We start from the raw sequence: 24,993 nt of genomic DNA on the forward strand, positions 1-24,993 counted from the left end.
CATCTTAGCAACCATAGCCGTTAGTTACTTAACGGGCCCAGCCATCGTGTTAAGAATTGAGGACATTGTCACATGCAAAAAAAACTTTCTCCAATTTCGTGGCTCATGTCGTGGCAGTTTGATGCGTTGACAAGACCATAATAATTAGAACTCCGTATCTAGCTCGCTGGGCCCTGTGGGTTGCCGTTATCGTGTGCTTCGCCCGCAGAGCGTGTTTTCCCTTTTCGGCTCCGAATGGTTCCTACGGTCGGTTTTGATGGGACAGCTATGCCAGGTGGTTACAGGGCAATCCCTGCTATTTGGGGACTCTGACATCCCTATTCGACTACAAAGCAATACAGTACCAAGATCAAATATGCCTTGTTTTCCAAAGCATAGACTGGCGGAAAACGAAAGCGCCCTAGATCGCAGCATAACTCTGCAGACGCTGCCTGATGACCTCGTGGCATTACCCAACGCGTCAGCTGCCAAGATGATGTACACCTACTAGGCTGATTCTGCCTCAGCCGCACCTTGACACGCCTATTGATGTAGGTCTCGGGGGAATTCCTCTGCCATCGACTCATTAATCCTTCTGACCGCCTCTGCCACTTTCATGCCCCGCAGTCCCTTTGCAACCTGTGTTCTGACCACATCGTTGCCATTCCGCTACCCGTGCATTTAAAGAAATACGCTTTGAGCAATTCCTACCAGATAATGGCTTCTTTGTCGACACTTGCCGAGGACATTATTCACAGCATTTGCGAGTATTTGAGCCGCCATGACATCTTTCAGCTTACCCTGGTTGCGAAACGATTCGCATTCTCATTTGAGAGGAGCCCGCTGCTGCACTATGACCTTGCCTCCAAAGAATATCAGGCCATGATTTGGTTTTTGCTGCAGAAGGACTTTGCTCGCGTCGAATCCCTTCTCAAGTTTGGTTACGATCCCAATCATGCTGTGAAGACCGATATAAACCTGATGGATAAAACCATTGACCACATTTCCCTGCTGGCTCCATCAAACGTTGCCGTGCGAGGTAACAGTGTAGTTTCGCTAGTTCTCACACGCCTCTACTGCCCCGCATGCGACACGCATAATGTTTACATCAACTACTCCGTTCTAGCGCACGCAATCATGAGCAACCAGGTAGATATGGTCAAACTGTTGAGCAAGTATGGCGCGGACATTGGGAGCTTCTCTGTGCGAGCTTTTGATCACACCGGTACACTCCTGAGCGTGGACCATTCCCTCAGCGCCTTGCATTTGGCAACCAGTGGGCAAATGATTGAGACAGTGTTGCAACTGTCGCCCGATATTTTTATCGACAAGAAGAAGCTTACAGACACGGAGCCACTACTTCTCTGGCATGTTGAGAGAGGTACAGACGTTCACGCACTTCGTCTGTTGTTAGAAGCAGGTGCCCATGTGGATGGGGCGCGTCCAGCAAGGCATCGAATTCCTTTTTGCCAGTGTGACAATGTGTTGGATCATATCTTTATAGACCACCAAACGCCGCTCGAGGCCGCCATTTGGAATCTGGACAGGGACGCAGTCCGGCTTCTACTGGATTCGGGAGCTTCGTTTGAATATCAATTCGACGGTGGCGTCGAAACAACGTGTTTAAACGAAGTTATAAAACTCTTCCTCTTTGAAAATCACCAAAATGATTTCGAAGTCAGTAACGACATCTTCCGCATGTGCGCCGCCAAGGGGTTGGACGTCAATCGGCAGCACATCGAATGGTGCGGCTATAACCCGCATGGCACTCGACATAACCCGCTGATTCGGAACGAAGTCAACCTTGTTTTCGAAGCGTTGGTATATAACGTGTCCGCCAAGATGTTTGAGGCTGTCCTTGAGGTTGGCGGGGACCCAAGCTTGCCGTTTCCGTGCGCGCCACCTGAACTAAACGACCCGGTGCTCTTTGCTTTGGCAACGTCATTGAAGCAAATGTACCCTACAGAAAACTCCCCGGAGGAACAATGCGAAATCCAGATAGCAAAGATGAAAGCAATGCTCCGCAAGAGATCCCGGCCCGATGGCGCCGAAAGGGAAGCAATGATCAAATTCGCCGTGTGTGCCCCTTCCCCCGATACACTACACAGGATGCTTCGCATGATCCATGAGGTCTACGGCCCTTTCAATGAAGATACAACAATATTAGGTGATGTTTTACATCACGCAAAACGCATCCCTGGGATCTTTTATGAACTGAGACAGACAGTGGAATTTCTCGTCAGCAACGGAGCACCTGTTAACGGCGTCAACGCTGAAGGGAAAACAGCCTTGCATATTGCCTATTCTCTCCCAGTCGAAAGCCCAGCCATCCAAGCCGAAGGTTTTGCGATATCTTTGTATGACATTGATGCAAAGCAAGGATTCTCTGTTGGCTTCGCCTTGGGTACCGGCATTTGCAGTATCGATTCTGCGAATGAGTACCTCTCCGAACTCCTCAGGCAGCCCGAAGAGGTAGCAAAACGGCAAAAGAACGCTTTGGAGATATTTGACACGCTTTTACAACATGGCAAAGAGTCACTGGATACAATGGACAACGAACAACAAACGCCGCTTATGATCATGGCTCAGAATGGTTGGCTACCGGCGCCCCGTTCTCCCAGTCCAGATATCCAGGCAGATGTGCAAAAAGAGGCTAGAGTAGACAATCATGAACCGATAAACGTTGTGCAGCAAATTTTGGATTCCCTTCTTGGTTCCGCGACTTATAATCCAGGAGAGCAGTTCTAGCGGCTTTTGTGTCAGTTGTGCAACGGAAGAATCACCAGATACTTTAATTATGCTGTCTTACGGTAGTTTTGGCCAATGAATCTTGAGTTTTAATGTCCCTGACGGGAGAGTTGAAATCCTTGTTAACAGTCCCCCGTCATGAGCTTCCAAACTAGCCTCTGTACTATTTTAACGCGCCTGTGACTCCTCAAGTCCATCACCCCAGTCGAACCTCGTCTTCGGTCTCAATAATGTCCGGTTGGGTAGCGCTGATAAACCCTGTCGATCCTTTCTCAGCAATAACGTCTTTGATATGCTTAAAGAGCAATGGTGAGATCTGCCTCGCGATGAGTTGGTCGCCCTGCGCGTTGGGGTGTACACCGTCACGGTTCATTGAGCTTGTGTACCCGGCGTTTGTGGAGCAGTCGGCAATCGTGATAGGAGAAGCGGTCGAGTTTTGTTGGTTGGCCCAGCCAGGAATCTGCTGGTTAAGCGTGGTGATGCCGCCACCGTTGAAAGAGAGCGGGATCAGGAGGTCAACCTGTGTTAAATCTGTTAGTTCAGAATTTGGTAGGTGAGAATGCTCGTCTGACCAGAATCTTCATTCGGGGGTTGGATGCTCTCATAAAGCCCACCATCTTAGTATAAGAGGCGATGATATCGGCGGTAGTCCGACCCTGCGCAACGTCGTTTGTGCCAAGCATATATTGCACAATGTCAGGTTTCGTGCTTGCCAGCCAACCTTGCAGATACTGGTTGGCAATGTTAATTGAGAGCCACCCTGAGTGGCCCTCGTGGTGAAGATCAAAGGCGCCAGACTGTGCTCGGCAGTTCTGGGGGTTGTTCGTCATGGAGCCCACGAATTGGACTTTGTCGGCAAGGTTTTCCTTGACAAGAGAGTCCCAGACCAGTGCTCTCCAACAAGTGATTTCAGTGATGGAGTCACCCAGTAACACTGTTCCAATATTAGACAAAGCACTGTCGTGGCCCTGTAAAGCCAGCTATCACTCACTGATCTTGACCTTCCCCTGCGCAGCGACGGTAACCGCCAGGCTGACCACACCAACCACTTTGGACAGCTTCATTTCTATGGTTTGGGGGAATGACTTGACGCTTTACTAAGAGTGTTATGGGTTTCTTTGCTTGAATTGCTCCACGATCAATTTAGCTAGCAAGGAGGATTTATATCAAAATCGAAGAGTAAAGATCTCACATCCGTTCACCCCGCTCAAGTAAATATTGTCTAGCCTTTTCAAGAAAGGAGGTTTGCTTACAGCGACTTCCGTAAAAAATGCCCCCTCCCCGTTATTAGTCCCTTGGTTACCGGGTAAATGGTGCATAGTGTAGCATTTCGGCACGGTGCCGTGAAAGAACGAGAATCCGTGGCGTTGAGCGCTAGTAAAACACTTGGCCTGCTTCATTCGGTATCTTCTCACTAGGGGGACTCGAACGGCCCCGGTGTTACACCAACCAAGTTTAGGGACTACTCTTGTGGAGGCTTACTGACGGACTACGGTAGGTCATTTCAGCCACTCAGACCCCAGCATACATCAACAACAGTTGCGATTGAGGAGGCGACGAGCGTTGGTATGTCTGACACATTATCGAGTCACCCTGCGATTGAAGGATGCAGCTCAAGGAATCAATACAGCCGGTAGATTGAGATCAAGTTGCCTAAATACCGGCTTTGATGGCAAATGTGATCAAGTCTGAGTGTGTACGGCTTCTTTGAGTGAAGGCCGAGATCATCTTTGGTTTTGGAACAGGAACGCATACATCTTCCATATTGACATCCGTAGCTCACTCAACCATGCAAAAGCCATGGTCAGGACTACAGGCAATGTGCTGCAACTTTGAAAATGGGCGCTTCATTTGAATTAATATCTACTAGGTATTCTGGGTATCAATCCAAACCTCATCCACTGGTCCAATTCTATCGACTCATTCAAGTAGTTAACCTGCCCTGTTTTTAACTCGCAAAGAACGCCCCGCAATTGACGCCACTTCGCCGCGTGCCTATGAATTTCCTTAATCCTATGTGATGTGTTGAATATTTATGATTCGGTAGCATGGGCATTAGCGACCCAAAAAGCGCTTTTCGGCGTATCGCAGGGGTATATATAGAACCGCGCTCAAACAAAACGCAATCTCGAAGCCGATATCACCTGTGGTTTTCGCAATGGGACCAGTGAACCAGACCTGGGAAATGCAAGGAACGACCAGCCCGAAGCTCAAGGCGGCAGCACTGATAGCTGCAATACCCCAGGGCAGCTTCGAGGGCACGTTCCAGATCTCCACATCGTAAGACTTGGAATTTGCCCGACGGAACACAAAGTGCTCCGTAACGACGATGCCGACGAATGAAGCTGACCAGTAACCGATGAGTGCGATGAAGTTCTCGAGGCTGAGGAAAAAGTCGTGGGCTGCTGCGATGGCGATAGGGATGATGATTGCAGTGACCACGATGGAGAAGATGTACCGCGGGATTCTGAAGGCGGGAATCAGAGTCTGGAAGTTCAGGGTGATGGCGTACATCGTTCCCGATATGTTCGCCAGGAGAGTGAAGGCGAGCACCACCAAGATAAACTTTCCGAAGCCACCAGCCGGACCAAGCATCGCTCCCAGGACACCGCCGACAAGGGTGGTATCGAAACCTTCCTGCCATTCCGGAATGTTGCTCATGGCGCCGCCAATAGCGGAACCCAGAGTCATGAGCAAGATCGTAGGCACAACCAAGCCAAGGTAGCTGTAGGCGAAGATGCGGTATCTTGTAACAAGTCAGAAGGTGTTCTTGCATGGATCAGTGAGAGTGGAGTAGACTTACGATGCCAGACGCGGGGTTGGGTCGAAATAGGTGGTCAAATCAGATGCAATACAAGCCCACGGAATCATGTACGAGGCGATAACACCACCAAAGCTGAGAACCTGAGCTGCGGTAGCAGGCTCCGGCGTGGCCTGGTTTTTGAGCTGATTTCCACCGCAGCCCACCGCAATGATAATTGCAACAAGGGCTGGCATCCAAGCATAACCTTCATAGAAATGAAGCACATTGAATCCGCAGAAGGAAATCAGCAGAGCCGCTACGCCAATCAGCACAATACCGATTGCGGTCGACAAGTTGCCCTCTGAGACGGCAGAAATACATTGGCCGCCGATGACGCAGATGATGACGCAGAATCCAGTGAGAGTTGCCAGGTTGAGAAGGACAGGAATTGACACAATGTAATAACTATCGTCGATTGGTCAGTTTCAAACTCAATGTACTGGCGCATAAGACGAAAACTGGTGTCGTTTTCCACTCACCCAAAACTGAATCTAGCCTGGATCATTTGGCGCATGCCCGTCTTAGGTCCAAGCGTTGACAGGAAAGCCGGAGCAAGAGTTGAGAGCAGATTGAAAAAGATGATGACCAGCGCCGAATCTCGGAGGCTGAGCCCGAAGGAAACCGGGCCAAGCATGCCGAAGGTGATTCTGTCAACCCTGGTAAGTAAACGCGCGCGCACTTAAACTACAGACAAGACATACCCTAGAATATTCGTGTTGATGGAACACCATATGGTAAAGGCGTTGAGGTACTTTTTCGTCGTTCGGGCCTCGATGGGGATCGGCTGGATTCCGCCCTCCTCGACCCGCCCGGCAGTCAAGACCGTGCGGAGAATGCTCTTCACATTTCGGCCGGTTGCCGGGGTGTGCTGAACACCCGAGATCTCTGTAGTCTGTTTGTCGTGTGCCGGTTGACCGCGCTGCGTCTCCAAGTCGTCAGCCATCTTGATTGAGAGTGTGGCTTCGTCGGACGTTGCAAGCAATTTTGGGTTATTTTTGCTTAAAGACTTGGGATGCGAGATCAGGGAAGAGGCGATAAGTGACTCAAAAGTAACGCTTTTGAGATGAAAATTTGTTCCACCGGCTGTACCCGATGTTACATAATTATCATATCAAGCCAAAAAGCGATTTAGGTTAGTCGCTAATTGGCAAATGGGGTTATTTGTGAACCCATCTTTTTGCGGGATGGGGAATCTGATTGGGTGGCTTCGGTGGCGTACCGGGTCGCCTCCCGGTTCCGGCGATAAGCTGGCGACCTGTGTGGAATGAAGAAGGTTGACTTCATTCTAGAACGTGGGATGGACGATCGAATGATGTGCGATTAGTAATTTTCTCATTGCATTGAGATTGTTTCCCACTTTACTCTCATCAGTGATGTACTACATCAAAGAGTTAAGCTCCAGTAAAAGTTTGTTACAAGGATCGCCACAGCAAAGGACTGTGGCGACTGGGATCAGCAGCCAGATAGCTTCATGTTCCTAGCATCACCGCCAGCTTTAATATGGACATGCGTGAAATCCTAGAGATCCTAACTTTTTATCTGTCCCCATTGAGATATTATTATAAGCAAAAGCGGACCTTTTTTTCTGCTGCTTTCCAAGTAAAGTGTTATTTAATGCCTGTCCTAGTGAGGGGTCTGCATTCAAGTAAAGCCTCGATGTTGATGTGATAACTTGCGCGCTGATGCCATAAACCAAAAATCTGAACCAATCCTGTACGATGTTTCTTAAAACAAAAGAATTGACGTTAATTGCTTGTTTAAATTTAGAAGTGATATTCGGTAGATAACGGCTTAGATAGCCGTTCATCTTCTTCGTATGATTTTTCTATCTCTGCCCTGTTCATCAAGCCATCGGACCATCCGAATCATAACTGATATGAACCACCTTTCTCTTACTACTTCAATAACAGCACTTCCTTAAGTAAAGATTCTCATTCTAGACTCATTTCGTATAATACCTAAACCAGGAATGGAAAATTCCCAAAAACAAGTCTTCCGTGTTAGATAACAGATGCCAGAAACTAAGGTGAATACTTGACTAAGACGCTTTGCTTTGGGAGACTAATTTGTATTTGCCTACTGTTCTGGCCATGTTGTCACATGAGTAGGTATTCATACATCAGAGTTGAAACGGCAACTAGAACCTCCTCTTATGATCGCGGCCTTAGGCAGATGGCATTGCTGCTTTGTCTATATCACGGGATACGATAGATGCCGTTGCCTGTCTTATCCGTCGTAACTGGGTAGGCTCACAAGCACATCCCCGCCTAACTAGCTTGTGTATAATTCGCACTCCCCCATTTGGTAAGAGGCTCATGCGGTGCAGTATTCGTTCCTGCCAAGTCTGTCCCATTTACTTATATATAATCGTGTTAAGCTACTTAGATGGCTACTTTATCAGTCTGGGTTGTTGTGTTACATGTTCGTGATGCAACAAACTCGCTGAAAAAGATAATGCTTCGAAACTGACACTCAAAAGCCAAGCAATCCGCTGCGTAAAGACCTAAGGATTTGCTTCTAGTCAGGGCCGATTACACTGATTGTTGTCTTTTCACGGCATCCCTAACTTTTCTCGGTCGGTTCAGTGTTAAATTCAAATCAGGCATTGTTACTGGGCCATTGCTTGGCTAGCGGTCTGGTGAGCTTGCAATTGCACTGGATGCGACGAAACCCAAACTCCCCATAATGTTTTCTTTGTCGTCGCAACATGTAAAACTCGTGGCGATACTCACAAGAAGTTCTATTTTGGTAATCTCAGAGCTCCTTCAAGTCTGTTCAAGCTCTAGAGCACCCGCCAAGTCAAGAAAATGACCATCTTTAACGGAAATCACACTGGAATGTCCTCAATCGTAGCATGGGTGTTCAAACCAATAATAAATGTCGGGAAATCAGTCGCCCGATATGCAACCTTTCTATTCGCCCAAGTTCTAGTCTATATCATATGCTAAAAATCGTAAAGAAATCTACCAAGAGGATAACCCTCTCTTTTCGTTCATTCATCCAAAATCTTGTTCTATGGGTATATCTATGAGCTCTCAAACTTGTTCAAGATGCTCTCAAAGTCCTTCCAGTCGTGCATAACGTCAAAGGCGCCAAGCTCCTCGGAGAACAGCTTCTCGTGGGCCTTGACCTTCTCCTCGGGGTTCTCCTCATCGTAGTAAGGGCCGACGTAGCCCAACAAGGGGATACCGGCGTTCTTGGCTGCGGTGGCACCGCTCCTGCTGTCCTCGATAGCGATGCACTCGCTGGGCTGGAAGCCCAACTTCTTGCAGGCGTGGAGGTAGATGGCAGGGTTGGGCTTGGAGGTGGGGGGATCGATGCTGCTGGCGGCGGAGAAGATGCCCTCGTTGGGCTCGCCGAAGAACTGGTCCATCTTTGTGGTCTGGATGGAGGCGACGACACGGGGCATGGCAGAGGAGGAGACGATGGCCTTGGCGTACTTGTTCTCCTTGTGGATCTTCTCGAGAACGGGGATGACGTTCTTGCAAGGCTCGGCCTGCTTGCGCAGGTTAGAGATGGTAAGCTCGAGCTCACGGTCGACGTAGGAGTCAAGCTCCTCGGCGGGCATGGTGAAGTTGTGGATCTCGAAGAGACCGGCCATCATGCTGCGGAAATTCCGGCCGACGAACTGGTGCATGAGCTCGATGCCGCCGTAGCGCTTCTCAATGCCATACTTCTCGAGAATCTCGTTGGCGAGCTGAGCGCAGGCAGTGAAGGCGGCGATCTCGGACAGCACGAGCGTGTTGTCGCAGTCGAAAAGGATACACTTGACCTGTGGTGGACGTGGTCAGCGGGACTCAATTGGCTTCGAAACAAGCTCCAAGGGCACTTACAGGAGGCATCTTGGGCGAATATGATTGATTGTGATTATGAGATCTAGGGAAAAGTTTGGTTGAGGAGAGAAAAGAAAAAGGGAAAAAATGTTGCAGCTTGTTGATTGTCAATGACAGATTTGTAGTGATCGGCGGCCTGTGACAAGGTGGAGTGGGAGACAACAGGGACCATGCGGATGGAGGGGCAATGGAGGGGCAAGTGGGTACCAGAAAAAGAGCGCAGACAGGTTTCAAGAAGGCTGCATATTCACTAATTTCCTTTGAAAGCGAGTCAATGGCCTCCAAGAAGGGGTAATGATGAGCCAAATGAGCATCTCCAACATCAGTTGCTTCCACAGCAGCGGTAAGCTTTCACTTCGATAATCCCACTGTAAAGATCGACCTCTGGAGATCTATGAAGACTTCCCCCCTCTGATGATTCTGCACCCTTCAGGAACCACGTTCAGGGACGAGACAACAAACATACACTGCTTTTAGTCCCGCTTCCTTCAGTCGGACTACCAACGAAAAAACTCGTATCACAGCAGACTGAAACCTTTGGTCAGCACGTTCCACAGCGGAATGATGTCATTAGTTCCCCTCGCTTTAGGCGGCTGGGTTCCCTACATGTGGGCATTCTAAGAAAAACCCGGCGTCCTCAATCCGCCGCCAAGGTCCACTGTCCGCCAGGAGCCGAGTTCTTACGCTGGGTTCAACGCAGTAGAAAGGCCCTCTGATGACGTAGTGCGCAGACAGACCTGTTCCAAGTGGATATAAAGCGGGTGCTCGTTTGACTCGCGCCCTCATTCTTACTCTGCAACTCGGTGGTTGGCCCGAGTGCGGTCCGATTGTGGGTCGCCACTGACGGCTTTCGCGGTTGGGAAAATTCGGCACGGCAGATGGGAACGCCGGTTGAGGAAACCCTTGAACTCGAACCGTTACAAAATCCGAAAATGCTACCGTGATTCAGCCATTGAATTCGGCAGCGCCCATACTACTCCAGACATCGGTCGGCTCCTCCTGTAGGAAAGCGTCTAAGCTGCCAGTGCCGCCTGCTACCTTTATCAAAAACGTTGGGTCAGTTGTGTTGATAGTTGAAGACGGACAACCAAGTGACTTACCAATGAGTCAAACTGGCCCCAGCTGGTGATATGGAAAAAGCTGCTGTCAATCGCATTCACAGAGTTCTCGAGGTCTTCGGCAATGTTCGCAGTCCTGTCTTCACCAACGTCCCGACTATTCGATGCTCTCAGTCCGCTCCCGTTGACACCGGAATGGTTTCCACCAAATCGATGGTCCATACCCGAATCTTGCGGTTGGCCAGCTGGTAGGATTCTCGTCTGCGTTAATATGGTGGTATTGTCTCCACCGGATACCCCTCCGGCGTCGACTGTGGACACCGAGGCGAGGTAATTATTGTTTCGAAGCACTTCAAGGCGTAGCTCCTGCAAAACGACGCCGTATCTTTGCATCAACGATCCTTTGACTGCGATGCTCTCGATTTGCGCGTGGCACTTTGAAGCTAAGCGGAAGCACTCGACATACGATTCTGGAGCTTCCGACCGTTGCTGAATCGCGTAAACGTAGAGTATCACCACAGCACTGAAGCCATAGTAGGGAATAAACTTTTCACAGAAGTTTGTTAGCATGGGTGACAGAACCTTGCAATTTAGCCTCTTGCGACCTACGAATAATGTGCTGTAAAACTCTCCAGCAGCATCAATTTGGTCGATGTGCTGTGCAATATTCGTTGCAGCATTTATACATGTCTCAATATTCTTCTGCATCTCCTGTTGTCTGGCCAGCAGGGGTGAGCTGCCAAATGTATCGTTTGCCAATGCTGTAAAAGACTTAAGCAACAAGGGGCGGTGGACCAAAATCTGAGCATGCCAGAAGGCGAGCTTCAGGACGTCGCGTTGCCGCAATACCAACTTGACGAAAATAGCAGAGCTGCCCCCTGCATCAAGAAGATACGAAATGTGGTCTCTCCATTCCGATAAGTCTCGATTGAACTTTGCAGCGAGATCAAAATGCTCATCAGTTGATGGCGGATGAATACCGTAAAGGGCTCTAAGAATGCGAGCCAATATTCGAGACAACCTAAGGCTATGGGTTAACTTTACTAACTAGAATTGCACGGCGAAGACAAAATGTGTATGAACAAATAACGAGACAAAGTCATACCTCATTTGAGCCACTGTAGCTGAAGTTATTGATGGTCCACAGGCAAGTGGCCTTGGAGACGAGCCGATACCAAGCTGTTCATCATCCACGCAAAGAGGTAACTCTTGATCAATATCCTCATCATGAAACGTCATGGGTCGCCCCAAAGCGGCACTGAGATAAGTATTAAGATTATAAGCACACCAAAAGGTGCGTTTTCTGCACTCCAATTCGGCATAATTGACACGACCTGCAATTTTCGGGTCGACACGCGACTTGCGGTGTATCCCAAGCGCCATTGCCAGATGCGCAGTGACGCCGAAAAGGGTCCAGCAGTGGTTCAGCCGAGATTGCGCCAAAAGGTAAAAGCACTGCGCTAGGCGTGCTTGTACATGAGGCAGCCTAATCTCGCCCTTCTCCATCGACAGTTGATGCTCTGCAACTGCAAAAAACCGGGCGCTGGTTTCAGCTGACTCTATGATCGAGTTGCTGTTGTCAGTAGACTGCCGACTACGGTAGTTGTTTGAGTGCGCAAACACCATGAACAACAACGCGGTCCTGCTCCGAGCAGATTCTTTGTATAGCATAGCCCCATTTGTTTCGTACAACTCCTCGAGCCATGCCTCGATGGATGGACGATGTAGAAAACGATGAGTCGTTGCTGCAAAGTCAAAGTATCTCTTCACCATGGACTCTGCCTGAGACTTGGGCGGCAAGATTGCGAAAGAGGAGTCATGCCCTGGCAGTGGCCTGTCGCCGAAATTGAAAACTGACGAGTTGAAATACCCCGGCGATTGAACCTGTAGCTTCCTCTGTATCCTCAACAGAAATGAGACACCAGATGCAGGACCAACATAATGGCCTTGCTCATCGGTTTGCGATGGTTCGGGAGTGTTACCCATTGAGTCTGGAAGACGGGATGTAGTTTGACCCCCGCCGTCAGACTGGGACTGGCCCACACGCCGACTTCTACTACCATCGCCTGACGAGGGTAGATTTACCGGGACCTCTAACCCTGGCGATGCAAGCATCGACTCTGTATCATCGGCAATGGCGGTTGATGTTCGTCGTGAAGCAAGCATAGGAGCATTTGAACCCCTCTCATCCACGCCATTTGTGCTGTTGCCTGGTTCCAAGACACGGGATTGTGGACCGACTTGCCTTGCCAACCCTGCTTGTTCGGAACCTACGTGAAGAACATCAACTGCCGGTAGAAGCTGACCTCTTCGATATGCTGCAGTAAATTGACACTCAAGTTGGAGGTGTGCGCAAAATATGCACGGCCAGGTCCCAGAACACCTAGTTTTACGACTTGAACCAGTAACATTAGCAAGATAACGCCACGATCAACCAGCCCGAGGGACCCACGATTTACAACGATCGCAGGCTCTGCTCACCCGCGGCCGTATGGGATCGTCCCTCGGCCTCTTTGCCGGCCGGCTATCCTGCGGCCCCTCGGGTGCTTCTCGAGTTCGGGAGATTGAAGTTGTTGAATGTTTGTCCATCACTTCCTCGGATACAGATCGGAAACAAAAATGTCATACATTAAACTAAAACAAAGAAACGACATGATCGAAATCATGAATTTGCTAAGCCATCCTCTCCTACGCGGGGTGAATCCGGGGTTGGGGTTGCATGGGGAAGCGAGTTCCGCGGAAGCGCTTTTCCGTTTCTGTCCTCAAAGTTCCTCGGAGTCGGAGGGTTACCGATCCTTGTCAACCGCCGCTTTATCCGCCTACCCGCGGATATTCGGTGCCCCGCTTCAACGCCCCCGCCGTCACATCGAAGGCATGTCATGTGTAAGTGTTTGAAGCATATACTGCGAGAACGGTGCTGGCCCTGGATGACTTGTACATTCTGGTGTTAAAAGAATGGGAAAATTCCCTCCGTTGGTGTTCTCCAATTTTGATGACATCTAACCCCATCGTGGTCCACGGAAGGAAGAGCCACAACCCAAACACCCTTGAATCAACAATCATGTCTCGAAAGGGTCTTATCCGAGATGTCATCATCACACCTGTGGCATTCCATGATATGCCCCTGTTGAATAGTGTTGGTGTACACGAACCGTTTGCGCTACGCAGCATCATCGAAATTGTCTCAGATGATGTCTATGGGCTGGGTGAATCTTACGGCGATTCAACCCACCTTGGCCGCCTGCAACTGGCAGCCGATCAAATCAAGTCCAAGAACCTCTCAGTTTACGACACAAATACAATTTACCAAATATGCACCGACTGTCTCAAAGGTGACACCACCACTGGGGGCGACGGAATGGCTGGCATGGTGACCACAGCTTCCGTTGCCGATAAGGTCTTCTCTCCTTTCGAGGTTGCATGTCTGGACATCCAGGGCAAGCTGGCGGGCGTCCCCGTAAGCGAACTGCTTGGTGGCCGCGTTAGAGATAACGTTCAGTACTCGGCATACTTGTTCTACAAGTGGGCCGGGCACCCTGGAGATGCAGATGACGAGTACGGCGCTGCATTGGACCCTGAGGGTCTAGTGAAGCAGGCTCAAAAGATCATCGATGAGTTCGGGTTCAAAGCTATCAAACTAAAGGGCGGTGTGTTTCCTCCAGCTCAAGAGGTCGAGGCAATCAAGGCCCTACATGCAGCCTTCCCCGGCGTGCCCCTGCGGCTAGATCCAAATGCCGCTTGGACAGTCGAGACGTCCAAATGGGTTGCTAAGGAGCTTGATGGTATCGTGGAGTATTTGGAGGATCCAGCCCCAGAAATTGAAGGTATGGCCGCCGTGGCCAAAGAAGCTTCGATGCCCCTGGCTACGAATATGGCGGTAGTCGCCTTCGCTCACCTCCCTCCCTCCATCCTGCAGAATGCCGTCCAGGTGATTCTTTCCGACCATCATTTCTGGGGCGGCTTGCGCAGGTCCCAAACCCTGGCTGCTATTTGCGCGACCTGGGGCATGCGCCTGTCCATGCACTCCAACAGCCATCTTGGTATTTCGCTGGCCGCCATGACTCATCTGGCTTCGGCAACGCCTAATCTCGACTATGCTTGCGATACTCACTGGCCGTGGAAGCCCCGCGACGAAGATGTTGTGGTAGACGGTGCGCTGAAGTGGAGGGATGGTGGACTGGACGTTCCCACCGCCCCCGGCTTAGGAATTGAGCTTGACAGAGAGAAGCTGCAACGTCTTCATCAACAGTATCTCGACTGTGGGTTGCGCAAGCGAGATGATACTACTTATATGAGAAAATTTCAACCGGACTTCTCCCCGGAGATACCCAAGTGGTAACAGTTAGTTACCACAATAAAGTTGCTTGCCTCATCCCTACATCATCAATCATTTGCGAATCGCATATGTAGAATAGTGATTTTGCCACATAAACTTACCGAGATGTGATATTAGAGAGTATCGTTTCAACATATAGCTACAGTTAAAGGTAGGTAAATGGAAGACTATTCCTTGTCAAGGAAAGTGGCTGCTTTATAAGTTCACTAAATCTTTTGCGTGATCAAGTGCCTTTTCAACAATATGGCTAGGAGACATACAGTTGAGAACTACAATTCCATTGCAAGAAACATAACTTATTCTTCCGTGCTAGCACCGTCGTCGATGTATTAATTCGTATATATACTTCAAGAACTCAAGGACAGTGGCGATGAGGTGCCCGCTCACTAATGCACACCAATGCAGACGAACAATGCCGGAGAAGCTGATGGTTTGAACGGGCTCATTTACAGGTTGAATAGATGATAGAAGCTCCGTGTCAGAGCTATGGCACCGTAAAGGATGCGTGCCATTGATAAATACAATATGACCATCTTCAACTACTGGGGCTCCTAGGTTATTGACTAAACCCCAGTGACCAAGCCATAGCAACTTTTCTCTTCGACAGTCCTGCTGACCTAGCCAAGTATACTGAGTAGTTCAAACGAACCCTGCCTCTCGGCCAAAAAGGGTGTTTGAGTGCCTAGGTAAGATAGGTTACAAACAGAGTGGGGTTTTCTCCCGACCCAACCTCGTCGGCAACAAGTTTCAGAGGCTTCAGTACAAACATTCCGCGGATGAACTAAACCTGAATTGAGATGCCGCAGACCCTGGTCCCAGCCGTGAGCCGATTTCTCTCACACGGAATTGTGTCTTTTCACTATCCATCCCATCCCCACAGTATTGCGCCGGAACATGGTACGAGCCCACGGGATTTAGGGAGTTTTCCTTACTTGCGAGAACATGAGAATGCGGGGGTGGAGCAGATCATCCTTCCCCAGTGCGGGGGAAGTGGACATCGGAGTGGTTTATTCCCTTCCCCGAGTTGCATGTATACCTGCTTTTGTAACCAAAGACTCGTTGGATATCCGAACCCTTGCCAGAAAGATGGTCTTATAAATGCCACATCTCTAACATTGGCTCAGGACTGCTTTAACTGCTTATATCCCACTCTGAGTAAACGGGATCAGTAGCTCCTCTGTCAGACTTTGTCAGACGACAGCAGAACACCTTGAACGCCGTTGAGTTTACAACGCACTTTTATTGTCTCACGTCGAGTCCCGAACCTAAGCAATAAGCAAGATGACGAAGCGGACGGCAGGACACCGCGGAAACTCGGTTAGGTCGGTCATGATTGGCCTAGCCATCAGTCTTGCAGGGTATGTAAACTACTCGATGTCCAAGTTGCATGTTGCCTCTGAACCATTGGACTGATGGTTACGTTTTGTCTAGCTTCGTGTACGGTATCGACACTGGGATTATAGCCTCCACAATCGCTCAAAAGACTTTTAAAATTTACATGTATGGGTCTACACTGGACAACGCCTCCATTAGAGCCGGCATTGTCTCTGGGTACTATGCGGGATACGCTGTTGGAAGTGGCGGCTCTGCCTATGCCATGGACAAGATCTCTAGGCGTTGGACGCTGCTTCTAGGTGCATGCGCTAGCGTCTTGGGAGCTGTTCTGCAGACTGCTGCTATGAACCCCGCCATGATGATTGTTGGTCGCGCCTTTTCGGGCTTTTCAACTGGCATGGTGTATCCGACTGCGCCCGTATATCTAGCAGAGCTCAGTCTTCCAGAGAATCGAGGGTTTCTGGTAGGCCTGAAAGGACTGATGAACACATTGGGGTTCTTTGCTGCGGGTTGGGTTGGATACGCCGGCTCGTTTGCCGTTGGTGACTACCAATGGCGAGTGCCACTGGCTACCCAAATCCCACCAGCGCTGTCCCTGGCCATCATGACGGCTTTCCTCCCATACTCTCCTCGTTGGTGTAAGTACATTCCCTCTTAATCAATACTTTTTTTTTTTTTTAGCTATTTTTCGTATATTAACACATCTGCTAGTGGCTATGAAAGAGCGATACGATGAAGCCAAGAAGGTCATGTACACACTGCATCATCACCGTGGCGATGATGTCGTCGAAAAGGAGTTTGCCGAAATGTGCAGTCAAATTCAGCACGACACCACGAAGAAGAAGTCTTCCAACTTCATGAATCTTTTTACACGCCAGTACATCCGTCGTACTCTACTTGCATGCCTCACTGTCAACATGATGAAGCTCTCAGGATCCAACATCATCCAAAACTATCAGTCCATCATGTACAACTCGCTTGGCTACAAAGGCCAAACGGTTCTTCTAATCGGCGCATTGTACGGATTTATGGCTGTAGTTGGACAGATTATTAACGTATTCTTCGTTGCTGACCACTGGACTCGCCGCATTACAGTTATTTCTGGTAGCTTCTGCCTTGCTGTCCTCCTCTCAGTTCTCACGGCGCTGTCAGAGCGGTTCCCAGAAGGATCTGATGCCAACGGATCTCGTGCAGGAGTTGCATTTATCTTTCTGTTTTCTTTCTCGTACTCATTCTTCTTCAACAGTGTCAACTGGGTCTTGGTCGCTGAGATCTTCCCACTTGATCTTCGTGGCGTTGGTGTCGGATTTTCCGTATTCACGCAGTCCGTCACGGCGATTTGGCTTTCGTACGCGGCATCTATAGCATTTGGTGCAATTTCGTGGAAGTTTTACTTCGTCTTCATCGCCTGCAACGTCTTTGCCGGAACCATCTACTACTTTTTCCTCCCCGAGACTCGCTTCCTTTCGTTAGAGGAGGTTGCAGCCAAGTTTGGAGATGACGTTGTCGCCATCTCACCGAAACAAACGGAAATAGAGGCTTCGGAGAAAATTGAGCCTGATGTGACGAAGGCAGAAGTTTCATCAGACCATCTTGAGGATGTGAGAAAATGAGAATGGCCACAAAGGATTAGCAAACATGAACTTTTTCACGCAAAAAAAACCCAGGTGTACATGGACGATGTGTATTGTTAGCTTTTCTCTTTTTTTTTCCTCATACATTTTGAGGATTTACCAATAGCAGTCCGCGGACAATATCCAACTCTGGCAAACAGCTATGATCTTAAATCAACAGCTTGCAGATCACAAAACAAGCGTCTGATTACCAATTTCTTTTCCACAATCACCAAAAGCAACCCAAGTCCGTCCACGAGGGTAGTTACATATCTTCCTATGCTTGAGTCCAAAGAAGCCGAGATCACGACACATACTGACTGTAACTCGTCGATATCATAAGTGCACCTTTTGGTTTCTGATGTTGGCGCGACCAAGATGCAACCAATCGAAACTACCAAAGAGCTGTGTCTTTTCTTCAGCACCGCAACCTACCAAGACTTTTTATGGAGGCTTCCATAACTCGAAAAATCCCTTGAAAGAAGTTTAAGAGATAATCGCTAAAGCATTTTCCCGTTGTTGGGCCTCTTGTTAGAGCCATAAGCAATCGGCGAATGGAACAAGCGGGGTCGTCCATGGGGTATACAAAACGAACAAACTTTCAAGAAGGGGACAGAAAGGGGGGGGGAGAAGACACCGATCAATCCGTACAGGAACCGCAATAAAATCAGATGGACCATTAATAACCGAAGTTTCATTTGGCATGCAGCGCACTAAACGGACCAGCAACGAATATCCACTTAATCAACTTTATTTGGTGCGCTATGTGAATGACTCCTACTTCTGAAGAGTCTATGGGTATCTATACTCCGCCATTGAACCCCATTCAACCTCTACCTAGGACAACGTTAGTATGCTCCCCTTTTTTGCCGTTTAAAATGTTTTTTCCTCCTTGTACGTACATTGAAGAGGATTACTGGCAAATCATGCCAACACCGCCAACGGGGGCGCGAGTATTCTGGCACGTCGTACCGGCGCAGCATCCGCGATCGCCAGGACCACCACAGTTCGCTGGTATTATAGTTAGCTAGAGTCGCAAACAATAGCCATAGAGTTCAAGATCGGATGGTGACTCACCGCCCTTCGTAGCGCAGTCGCCCTGTCTCTTGACCAGGCCTACATCAACAGATGCGGCAGAGGCAGCGGTAACAACAGTAAGAATAGTGGCAATAGTAATAAGCTTCATCTTGTCGAATATTAGATTTGGGACGAAGAATTAAGACGAAAGCTAATCTGAGTCCAAGCGGGCCGACGGGAGCATATTTATATTTTGCACTCTAATATAGTGCTGTTGTCCAAGCTCCTTGGCTTTTTATATGAACTCGCCGTCAACTCCACTAGGTACCCCTTGTGAACTTCTTGGCCGTTGCAGTTAAGCATCATAACATTACTCGAGGGCGGAATTCTGACATATCAAGGCTGGCTCTCAAATTACTCACAACAAACTCTAATATGTGGAGTACAACCTGATTCAATTGCGTTGAAACCACATTAGTTTCGTGAAGCTGCTTTACACTGTCTCAGGTAAGTTGCTGAAATCTTGGCTAGCCTTGTTTAATGCTTTGCGACTCTCCGGTACCGTTGCAATCGTTCTCTTGGATATATCAATACGAAGAACCGGAGGGATTTCGACAACTCCACTGTGATCTGCACTGGTTTCAGAACAAAGCAATTGGCGTTTGGCAAGCCCTCACTGGGTGCAATGACAGAAGCCAAGGGAGTTACTTGCATATCAATCCGGCGTTACCCGATAATTTCTGCATTTGATACGTGAAAGTAACACTCAATTCTCATGAATTTCATCTGATTGAAAGCAAGTCGAGGCATACAAATGAGAATGACAAACGAACTTGTGGGCTTGCAACTGGCCAAATCAGAAGTCTCCCCTTTAGTCTCCAACGGTTGATCCGGCTTCTATATATCTATGTTACACTAATCAAGGTAGAAACAGTATCCCATAGTATCTTCATCGACATTTTGATAAGTAGAAATGTTAATCAAATAGTACAAAGTGAGACTAAGTAAGTAGTGTTGAACATGGCACTATTAAAGCTCACGAAGCATTCTAAGCTTAGTATACTTTTAAACGCGACTTCATGCATATTAATTGTATATATGTAAGATTCGGTATCGTGCTACTCTGATGCTTACTTGAATGTAAGAAATGTTAAACTCGTCATCTTCTCAAAGAAAAGACACACAACCTACAAGCCCCCATCATCTTTCGATCTCCAGTACAGTCATCAGAACAATGGTACAAGTGCTTCAAGTGAGTAATAGAAATGTCTTGCTTTATACGGGCAAGTCCGGAATGTGAATATCTAGTTAATGGGTTACAAATCCTTTGATTGGACTTTTCAAAACTCAAGGCTATGATGGTGATGAGTAAGTGGCAGAAATATTCGAGTGCCATTAGTTTTCCTCGTAGCGGTTCAGTTACCTAATGATATCCGTCAGTGTAAAAGTATTGTGTCCCGCTTATGCGTCTAGCACCAATCTTCGCACTGGTCAATCTTAGCTCCCAGCTTGGATGATGATACAAGAGAAAGAGAAGGAGACTAGGGTTGTTGCTGCTACCAGAATTTGCGAGTATCCCTGCATCAATCAGCATTGTCAACTGCCAGGAGTCTTTCGCTGCTGACGGTTCACCAGTTACTGACAAGACAACCCGCTTGTTCCTTATCAAAAAACCCGTTGCCTTGCAGGCTCTAACAAGGTGGACACCGACTATATCCTGGAACTCCAATAGCTATGTATCAGAAACGTGAGGTATTGCCGCTGAGTGAGTTTCCCATTCAAAGAGAAACATAACACGAGATATTACAGTTTCTTAAACATGTTGGATTCTGCATTCTACGACAAGGGCTCTCACACTTCCTATCTGTCCTTGCGCATTGAATGTGCAAGACCTCCTCAGCCATTCACCTGCACCATCTTGAAGAAGACCAGGACAAGAATAAGAGTTCAGAATGTGTAATGAAACCAGTCGCCACGTTTGAGCGAGCACTTTAAACCCAGTTAGACTTCCGACAAGTCAGAGAACTTATCGCACTGTTTGTTCAGCGAGTCATGTTTGAAGATCCAACCTGCGACCCTCTTCATTTCAAATATGTGGGACGTTTATTACCTGACTAGGCTGTGCAGTGCATCGCGAATTGTGTGTCTGCATTCATTTCTAGGGCTCAACTCACTAGGAACAAGCAAGTCTCTCGCGTTAAGGAGATAATATGCATATTTGCCTGCCCGCAGCAATAAATTTATCTCTTTAGTTGGGTTAACCAGCTGGAATAGAACTAACATATCTTAACAAAAGCAGCTCAAGGTCTGGTTTAAGTGATTTTCTATAACTACGGAAAGCGAAAAATGGAAGCCTGCCAGTTGACAGGAGACCAATCGTTACGAAAGCACTACCTTACTCTACCAAGGCCTTAAATGTTAGAGAAGCGTTTCGGCAACGGTTAAGTTTACCGAAAACGCGACTTTCTCTGATAAAGGGTCAGTGATGCGATTCATATGGAGGGTTGCGTTTATTTCATGAAGAATAACACCACAGCAACGAGTGTGGTGAGCATGGGCGTCCGGATGGGATGTATTCAATGGTTTGTTGTGTGTATAACAAACTGCAACGTGCAGAGTATGGGAAAGCTCATATCACAGTTTCCACGTACAATGCTTCTCCACAGACCCCGCATGATATCTCAATCACGCCTACAAGATACCACAGTTATACATGATATTCAATGCAACCCTCGAAAGGTAGATTGCGGGCTCAAGTTACCCTTATAAGCACCAGAATGAAAGATTGGGTCTGCATTCTTGATCCAGCGACGTAAAACGGAAATAAAAACGCTAGTAAACACGTATTTTGCTTCGATAGGCATTCTTGATAATTTCGCTACCGCCGCAAATGCTCATGCTTGGCTGTACATGCAAGTTAATGAACAGAACAAGAGCAGTGCCAAGAAGACATAACTTCTAGGAAGTGGCCTTTTTTTTTTGCATAAGTTTAGACACTGTCCGTGATTGAAATTTCAGCCTTAAATCTTCACTTCAAGTCAGTCAGCCAATCGAGATGCCGCCCTGATCTATTTAGCACCCGCTTACTTAGGTGGGCCCCGGAATACGAAAGCGCGAGGTTGCGTTTAACAGGGGTAAAAGCGAAGGATTAGTGAAGGAATAGAAGCCTAGTCCAAGTTTGCACTTTTTCAGGAGTCAAAAGAAATGCAAAGGCGACTTAGTCATCTTGCATGGCACCACGCGCAGCGTTTACGCCGCATTCCTGCGTGATTTAGGCAACTAACATGAGGTTTTCTTGCTCCAATAGGCTAGCAACTGTACGCCAAGTCAATACAAATCTTAAACCCCTTGCTAATAAGCTTAGGTGTGTTTTCAACGTTGCACTCAAGATGTAGAACAGTATACTTTGATATCCCTAATTCAGATAAATGGCTCATCACATTGCTCAATTGACTAGTAAGTTGGGCGGAACTAGGGTCGGCGGCTATTCCCTTGTAAATCTGGATGCTCACGTCAGCCTCAGCCGTGACGGGCCGAGCAAACCCTCAACCTCAACTTGGTTAGTTCTCAAGCCAACCTACCTTAATCTGATATCAATCATGTCGTATTGGCGAGAAATCGTAGCGATGCATCCGAAGAAGTCAAGCACCTTCCTGTATAAGCTAATGCCGGCACTAGGGAACACGATTGTAATCGCGAACATAGTCACGCATACAGTGCTAATGGAGACATTCAGAGCTCTTTCAGACTCTCGGGTTCGTAATGAGAACTCGCTCAGCCATCATGGCCACTGACTACCACACAGAAGTCACCAACATAAATAGTTGATGACTCCTCCTCATCATCTTTGAAACTTTCTACTTAGATATGCTCAACCAGCTCTTCTAGACTTGAAATTGTCTGAGTATTCGATTCTTGTTACACTTGAGCCGTGACTGTTGCCACAATGCTCTTTCCTGCCCGCCTCACTGCTGCGCTCCAGCTCACGCTGGCATCTGTCGCCGTCCTTGGACAGGAAATTTCTAAACCAGCAGCATGGCCTAACCTGGACCAATTTGCACCGACACTCGGCACACTGACTCGAACCTCCACCAGAATCTCGCCTTGGGTCAGCGGGAACATCTCTAGGGGCTGCAGAGACCGTGTTTTGTTAGACAAGAGAGACCCCACCAAGTTCAAGGCGTATACAATCTACATGGGTGATGTGAGTTTTCAAATGTTTCTTAACAAAGGTGTCTTACCTTACGAGAGAGAACTGCTGCTAATGTACCATGACGTTATCTTTCACAGTGCGATATCCCATGGGTCATCTGCCGTGAGGACGGTGCTGAGCCCTCAATTGATAAGCTGGTCGACACTCTTGCCCGAGTTCCCGTGGGCATGCGCCAGTTTGTTGGCGACGTTGTCCACTTTAAGGGTGGTAACGGAGCGTCGGCATGGCAGAGCAGCATTCTCCACGTCAATGGCGATTCTGCTGGTAGTGTTGCTGTGTTGATACACGAGGCTTCCCACTGCGTCGACGGTGCGGTACGTCTCACCTTCTATCCTTTGGTCTCCCCAAGTTACTGTATCCATGAGTTATGGCGTGGATTCCGAGCTAACGCCTTGAGTGAAGAACGGCATGGGCATGATGTCCGGGGACCAGACATGGCGCGATGCATTCAACAAAGACAGCCATGTTGCTGACAACTATGCAAGGACCAACCACGTCGAGGTATGTGTTATTATCCAAAAAACTCCATCGATTGAGTGGGTAAGAAATTGACACTGATTCCTTTTACCAAACTCCAGAACTTCGCTCAGTATGCCGGCCTGATCATTTATGATCGCGTTACCAATAAGAAGCTCCAGACATTTACGCAGTACAACCAGATTGTCCAACAGATCCGCCGCATGGCGACTGCGGCCGATAGTAAGCAGAATTGGGGTGACAAGATGTTCGACTACTCCGGCACGAAGAAGTGCGGCCGCCGCTGGTCTCATACACCTGCTGTCAACCCCAAGACAGGAGAAATCATTGCCAAGAGAGACTTTATTGCTCCACGTGACACAGGCATTCTTGTCGAGTCTCTACCAATAGAGCTTATTACTGCCCCCGTAACTAACTGTACTATCGATGCCAGTATTTGAGACAACTGGATTGGAGGAATTCGAACCTAAGGCAATTATTAATAGTCACTCTCAAAAGGGATAGCCATCTTAATACTCCGGTTTCTAATCCTGAGCTAAGGTTATGTTGGAATTCAGTGGACAAGAAAGCAGTAGGTTGAGGGCGACATTGAGGCCACTTGGGCTATTTTTCGGTGCTCATAAGTCAACGAATAGGCACGAATAAAGTCTAAATATCTTATAAGAATGTCTAATCGCAAGTTCTAATTTACTTCTTTCAAATCTTCTGATAGGGGTAGGCAGCAACGATGATATCGAACCTAGAATGAATTTTTGACTCGAGTTATGTGTGATCAGCTATGATGATGGCTCCAGACCCTCAAACCAGCTTTTTGGTGCCCCGGCTACGTGCTCACACGACAAGTTTCTGGTGACAGAGTTCTTAAGTGGCTCAAAGCAAGCCACTTTGGTACTAATTTATGCCGCCGTACTGTAGCCCAAAATAACACCAGTACCTTTGAGTTTCAATGGGCCAGTATTTCAGCAACGTTGTACTTGTTATACAAGGAAAAGTTCAACAGCCAATAAGGAACTTAGATGGTGAGATAGTATTCACTAGAGAGCATGTTCTTTGTCACAGACTTGTGTTCAATGATCACCTACGAGTACCTTCTTCAACAACGATTAAAGGGTAATTAAGTTGAATCATGTTTGAGATTTGTAAGTCTTTGCGTCTTTCTAATTTCCGCAGTTAGCGAATTCCAAATGATTTGGAAACTACCAAATGAACACTTAGCATCAGTAGATACTAAAGTCAGATATTACCTACTATTCAGATCAAGTCGAAAATTCCCCAGAGACCAAGAATCACAGTCTCACCTCTATAAGCAAAGGTGGTTTTCACAATACTCGGTTTGGCCTTGAAAGTTCACTTAGTATAGCAAAGGCCATTAAAGCCAGTTTTTAAGAAGTATAGGCGTCGCAAGTGATTCTAGTACTCAATGAACATCAAGCGCTGCTAGTAAATCAGCTTTGCCAAGTCCTCTTAGCAGTACAAGAAATCCACAGGAGGAGATAGATTATTTGCACTTGAGAATCCCTTGAACCGCATCCACAAGTTGCGCACAAAGAAGTTTGTATCAACGGTGTAAACAGGACCTAT

The 24,993-nt window shown here is 48.0% G+C and overlaps 9 protein-coding genes across 9 annotated transcripts; 4 read left to right on the plus strand and 5 right to left on the minus strand.

Moving 5' to 3' along the window:
* Positions 1-696: 696 nt before the first annotated feature.
* Positions 697-2,727, plus strand: CTRU02_213210 (uncharacterized protein; the record flags this gene model as incomplete). The annotated part of the gene is made up of 1 exon (XM_036730825.1): positions 697-2,727. The coding sequence occupies one exon, from the start codon at positions 697-699 to the stop codon at positions 2,725-2,727; it is 2,031 nt and encodes a 676-aa protein (XP_036577355.1).
* Positions 2,728-2,923: 196 nt separating this feature from the next.
* Positions 2,924-3,791, minus strand: CTRU02_213211 (cellulose-binding protein; the record flags this gene model as incomplete). The annotated part of the gene is made up of 3 exons (XM_036730826.1): positions 2,924-3,247; positions 3,300-3,661; positions 3,719-3,791. 3 exons carry the CDS (start codon positions 3,789-3,791, stop codon positions 2,924-2,926), a joined length of 759 nt encoding a protein of 252 aa, XP_036577356.1.
* Positions 3,792-4,782: 991 nt separating this feature from the next.
* On the minus strand, positions 4,783-6,473 carry CTRU02_213212 (purine-cytosine permease fcy22; the record flags this gene model as incomplete). Its single annotated transcript, XM_036730827.1, has 4 exons — positions 4,783-5,473; positions 5,531-5,935; positions 6,010-6,177; positions 6,232-6,473. The coding sequence occupies 4 exons, from the start codon at positions 6,471-6,473 to the stop codon at positions 4,783-4,785; spliced, it is 1,506 nt and encodes a 501-aa protein (XP_036577357.1).
* A 2,082-nt stretch (positions 6,474-8,555) lies between these two features.
* Positions 8,556-9,372, minus strand: CTRU02_213213 (had superfamily; the record flags this gene model as incomplete). The annotated part of the gene is made up of 2 exons (XM_036730828.1): positions 8,556-9,302; positions 9,364-9,372. 2 exons carry the CDS (start codon positions 9,370-9,372, stop codon positions 8,556-8,558), a joined length of 756 nt encoding a protein of 251 aa, XP_036577358.1.
* A 1,034-nt stretch (positions 9,373-10,406) lies between these two features.
* CTRU02_213214 (finger protein) lies at positions 10,407-12,407 on the minus strand (the record flags this gene model as incomplete). The annotated part of the gene is made up of 3 exons (XM_036730829.2): positions 10,407-10,967; positions 11,031-11,442; positions 11,527-12,407. The coding sequence occupies 3 exons, from the start codon at positions 12,405-12,407 to the stop codon at positions 10,407-10,409; spliced, it is 1,854 nt and encodes a 617-aa protein (XP_036577359.2).
* Positions 12,408-13,413: 1,006 nt separating this feature from the next.
* CTRU02_213215 (mandelate racemase muconate lactonizing protein) lies at positions 13,414-14,760 on the plus strand (the record flags this gene model as incomplete). The annotated part of the gene is made up of 1 exon (XM_036730830.1): positions 13,414-14,760. The coding sequence occupies one exon, from the start codon at positions 13,414-13,416 to the stop codon at positions 14,758-14,760; it is 1,347 nt and encodes a 448-aa protein (XP_036577360.1).
* A 1,278-nt stretch (positions 14,761-16,038) lies between these two features.
* On the plus strand, positions 16,039-17,705 carry CTRU02_213216 (MFS monosaccharide transporter; the record flags this gene model as incomplete). Its single annotated transcript, XM_036730831.1, has 3 exons — positions 16,039-16,115; positions 16,174-16,730; positions 16,804-17,705. 3 exons carry the CDS (start codon positions 16,039-16,041, stop codon positions 17,703-17,705), a joined length of 1,536 nt encoding a protein of 511 aa, XP_036577361.1.
* A 913-nt stretch (positions 17,706-18,618) lies between these two features.
* CTRU02_213217 (uncharacterized protein) lies at positions 18,619-18,891 on the minus strand (the record flags this gene model as incomplete). The annotated part of the gene is made up of 2 exons (XM_036730832.1): positions 18,619-18,716; positions 18,783-18,891. 2 exons carry the CDS (start codon positions 18,889-18,891, stop codon positions 18,619-18,621), a joined length of 207 nt encoding a protein of 68 aa, XP_036577362.1.
* A 3,777-nt stretch (positions 18,892-22,668) lies between these two features.
* Positions 22,669-23,852, plus strand: CTRU02_213218 (uncharacterized protein; the record flags this gene model as incomplete). The annotated part of the gene is made up of 4 exons (XM_036730833.1): positions 22,669-22,926; positions 23,013-23,249; positions 23,338-23,436; positions 23,514-23,852. 4 exons carry the CDS (start codon positions 22,669-22,671, stop codon positions 23,850-23,852), a joined length of 933 nt encoding a protein of 310 aa, XP_036577363.1.
* Positions 23,853-24,993: the final 1,141 nt, after the last annotated feature.

The sequence above is a fragment of the Colletotrichum truncatum genome, assembly GCF_014235925.2.
Source record: "Colletotrichum truncatum strain CMES1059 chromosome Unknown Contig_0009, whole genome shotgun sequence".
Lineage (NCBI taxonomy): Eukaryota > Fungi > Ascomycota > Sordariomycetes > Glomerellales > Glomerellaceae > Colletotrichum > Colletotrichum truncatum.